At 33.6% G+C, this 2,671-nt stretch overlaps 1 protein-coding gene across 3 annotated transcripts in view; it reads right to left on the bottom strand.

The window, feature by feature from the left end:
* LOC106466050 (rap guanine nucleotide exchange factor 4-like) overlaps positions 1 to 2,671 on the bottom strand; it is a 110,457-nt gene that overhangs the window by 60,266 nt on the left and 47,520 nt on the right. For all 3 annotated transcript variants that reach the window (XM_022394540.1, XM_013926295.2, XM_022394550.1), the window contains one exon: positions 1,661 to 1,844. In XM_022394540.1, coding sequence (XP_022250248.1) covers positions 1,661 to 1,844 — 184 coding nt within the window. The remainder of the gene's footprint in view (positions 1 to 1,660; positions 1,845 to 2,671) is intronic.

Here is a 2,671-nt window from a genome sequence, read left to right as displayed (position 1 = left end):
CAAACTGAAGAAAAGGAAGAACATTGATGTCAAACGAATATGCATCCTTATTCATCCTAATTGTTTGTGAAATCTACGTCTTTTACTCCCAAAACTACGTGTTGTGGTATTTCTTTTATGTACTGCGTTATGACGTTTTGGGAAAAATATGTACTTGGTGGAGAAAAATGGATTCATTTTCGTATTCAGCGTACAGGAATTACCGTAGAACATGTAAAACTTTCAAGATAATAAAACCGTCGCAGGCCTATGTAATCAACTGAAAGCATTTAATTGTTTCGATGATGGGATTATACATATTAGTTCATTTCATGTATTCGATGTTGTTTAGCTTTTCAGGAGTCAGTATTATAATTTTTACACGTTTTCATTTACCTGGTGGTACATTTTGTAAACTATCAAAGTAGAATATATTGCAGTCGGATACTCTTATAACTCAAACAAAGGTTTCTTGAATTTGATAACGAGAACACTTTCAAAAACGTAAGTTGTAATTACTTTATGTCGGACAACGGTATTCAGATTTTGCAGGACGTTTAGAAGTAAACTCGGAAAAGCTAATAATCGTTTAATACGCCATTCGTAACCGAATAAGGAAAGTAGGCTTACGGCATTAAGTCTCTAAAATCTCCATAGGTTACACTGACAATGGTCAATCTTCTTTTTCGTTTTTTTTTTTCTACCACTAAAGGTTTTATCACGCAACCAGTATATTAGTCGAGTCTGTGAAATACTGTTTCCTCATACTGAAAATTACAGTTAAAAGACAATATTATGTACAACAAGTTAGGAATTTGTGATAATACCTACGGTGTGTTTATTATATAATAAAACATATGCCAATGAAATTATCTTAAATACGTCAACAAACGAAGATAATGATATACCAGTTCTATAACCTTAAGGTCAGATAAGAAAAGTCCTTACCACTAAGATGAGAAGACGACATACCAATAAAAGATTTCCGATTATCGCTGTGTTCTGTAACCTTAAGGTCAGATAAGAAAAGTCTTTACCACTAAGATGAGAAGACGACATACCAATAAAATATTTCCGATTATCGCTGTGTTCTGTAACCTTAAGGTCAGATAAGAAAAGTCCTTACCACTAAGATGAGAAGACGACATACCAATAAAAGATTTCCGATTATCGCTGTGTTCTGTAACCTTAAGGTCAGATAAGAAAAGTCTTTACCACTAAGATGAGAAGACGACATACCAATAAAGATTTCCGATTATCGCTGTGTTCTGTAACCTTAAGGTCAGATAAAAAAGTATTTACCATTAAGATGAGAAGACGACATACCAACAAAAGATTTCCAATTATCGCTGTGTTCTGTAACCTTAAGGTCAGATAAAAAAGTCCTTACCACTAAGACAAAAAAACGACATGCCAATTAAATATGTCCAATTATCGCTGTGTTTTGTAACCTTAAAGTCAGATAAGAAAAATCCTTACCACTAAGACAAAAAGACGACATGCCAATTAAAGATGTCCAATTATCGCTGTGTTTTGTAACTTTAAGGTCAGATAAGAAAAGTCCTTATTATTTAGACAAGGAAACGACATACCAATAAAATATTTCCGATTATCACTGTGTTTTGTAGTCTTAAAGTCACATAAGAAAAGTCCTTACAACTAAAACAAGAAAACGACATACGGCTTGCGAATTATGGTTCGTAGAATAGCTTCAGGTGACAGCTGGAGTAACACTGTTAAAGATTCTTGAAACTCTTTTTCGGCAAGGTGACGATCATCCTGAGAGGGTGTAGTTCCAACACCATCCTGGTCTTCCCGAAACCGGTAAAACAGGTGCTTATCCTTGAACTGATATTCCTGTGAAACTTGAGAATGCAAGGAATAAACAAAGTAATTATTACTGGGAACAGTTATATTCTTAAAGTTGCATATTTGGTTGTGCAGTAAGAGGTCAAAACTTGTTTTTTATAACATATTTAATCATTAAAGTTACATGAAAGTGTTAGCTGATATTCAGTTTAGATTGACAATAAAAATTTTTGACGCCCCCAGAAACAACCGGAAACGCCCCGAGAACACAAACACTAAACTCGTAACTACTCAATAAGTGTAAATAAAAAATTCCTGGATGGAAAAATTAATTATAACTATTCTTATGTAAATTTAAAATGTTCATTTAAGTGAAATATATTCACGAAACATACACTATAAATAATTCCATCTTTAACACATATATCAAGATTTGGCAAGCATATGTCGCTATCTTTTTCTATTATTTGTTTCTGCACGATAGAATAAAAAATGTTACGTTTAACCTAGCTTGTACACATACACTTCATATACACAAAAACAAACAACGACCACGTGAAACAAAAAGGTAGCGTCTGTTTAAATTTTCGCCGTATGTTCATTAAAACGTAAAAAGCAACTTGAAAATGCTTTATGTAATAACGGGATATCCTGAAGAGTTACATCAACACTTTAAAGTTAAATATAATAAAAAAAAGTCATGGATAATATAAACACTCGCCCTCGCCAAAAATATATTGTCAACGCCACGTGCCGTGATAAATACTCGAACAGCACAGATCAATGGTTTGTTTGTTTGTAATTAAGCACAAAGCTACACGATGGGCTATCTGTGCTCTGCCCACCACGGGTCTCAAAACCTAGATTCTAGCTTTGTAAGTCC

This window comes from Limulus polyphemus, unplaced genomic scaffold (genome assembly GCF_000517525.1).
Source record: "Limulus polyphemus unplaced genomic scaffold, Limulus_polyphemus-2.1.2 Scaffold72, whole genome shotgun sequence".
Taxonomy (NCBI): Eukaryota; Metazoa; Arthropoda; class Merostomata; order Xiphosura; family Limulidae; genus Limulus; species Limulus polyphemus.
The sequence above is the reverse complement of the archived record's forward strand: the minus strand, read 5'-3'. Positions and strand labels throughout refer to the sequence as shown.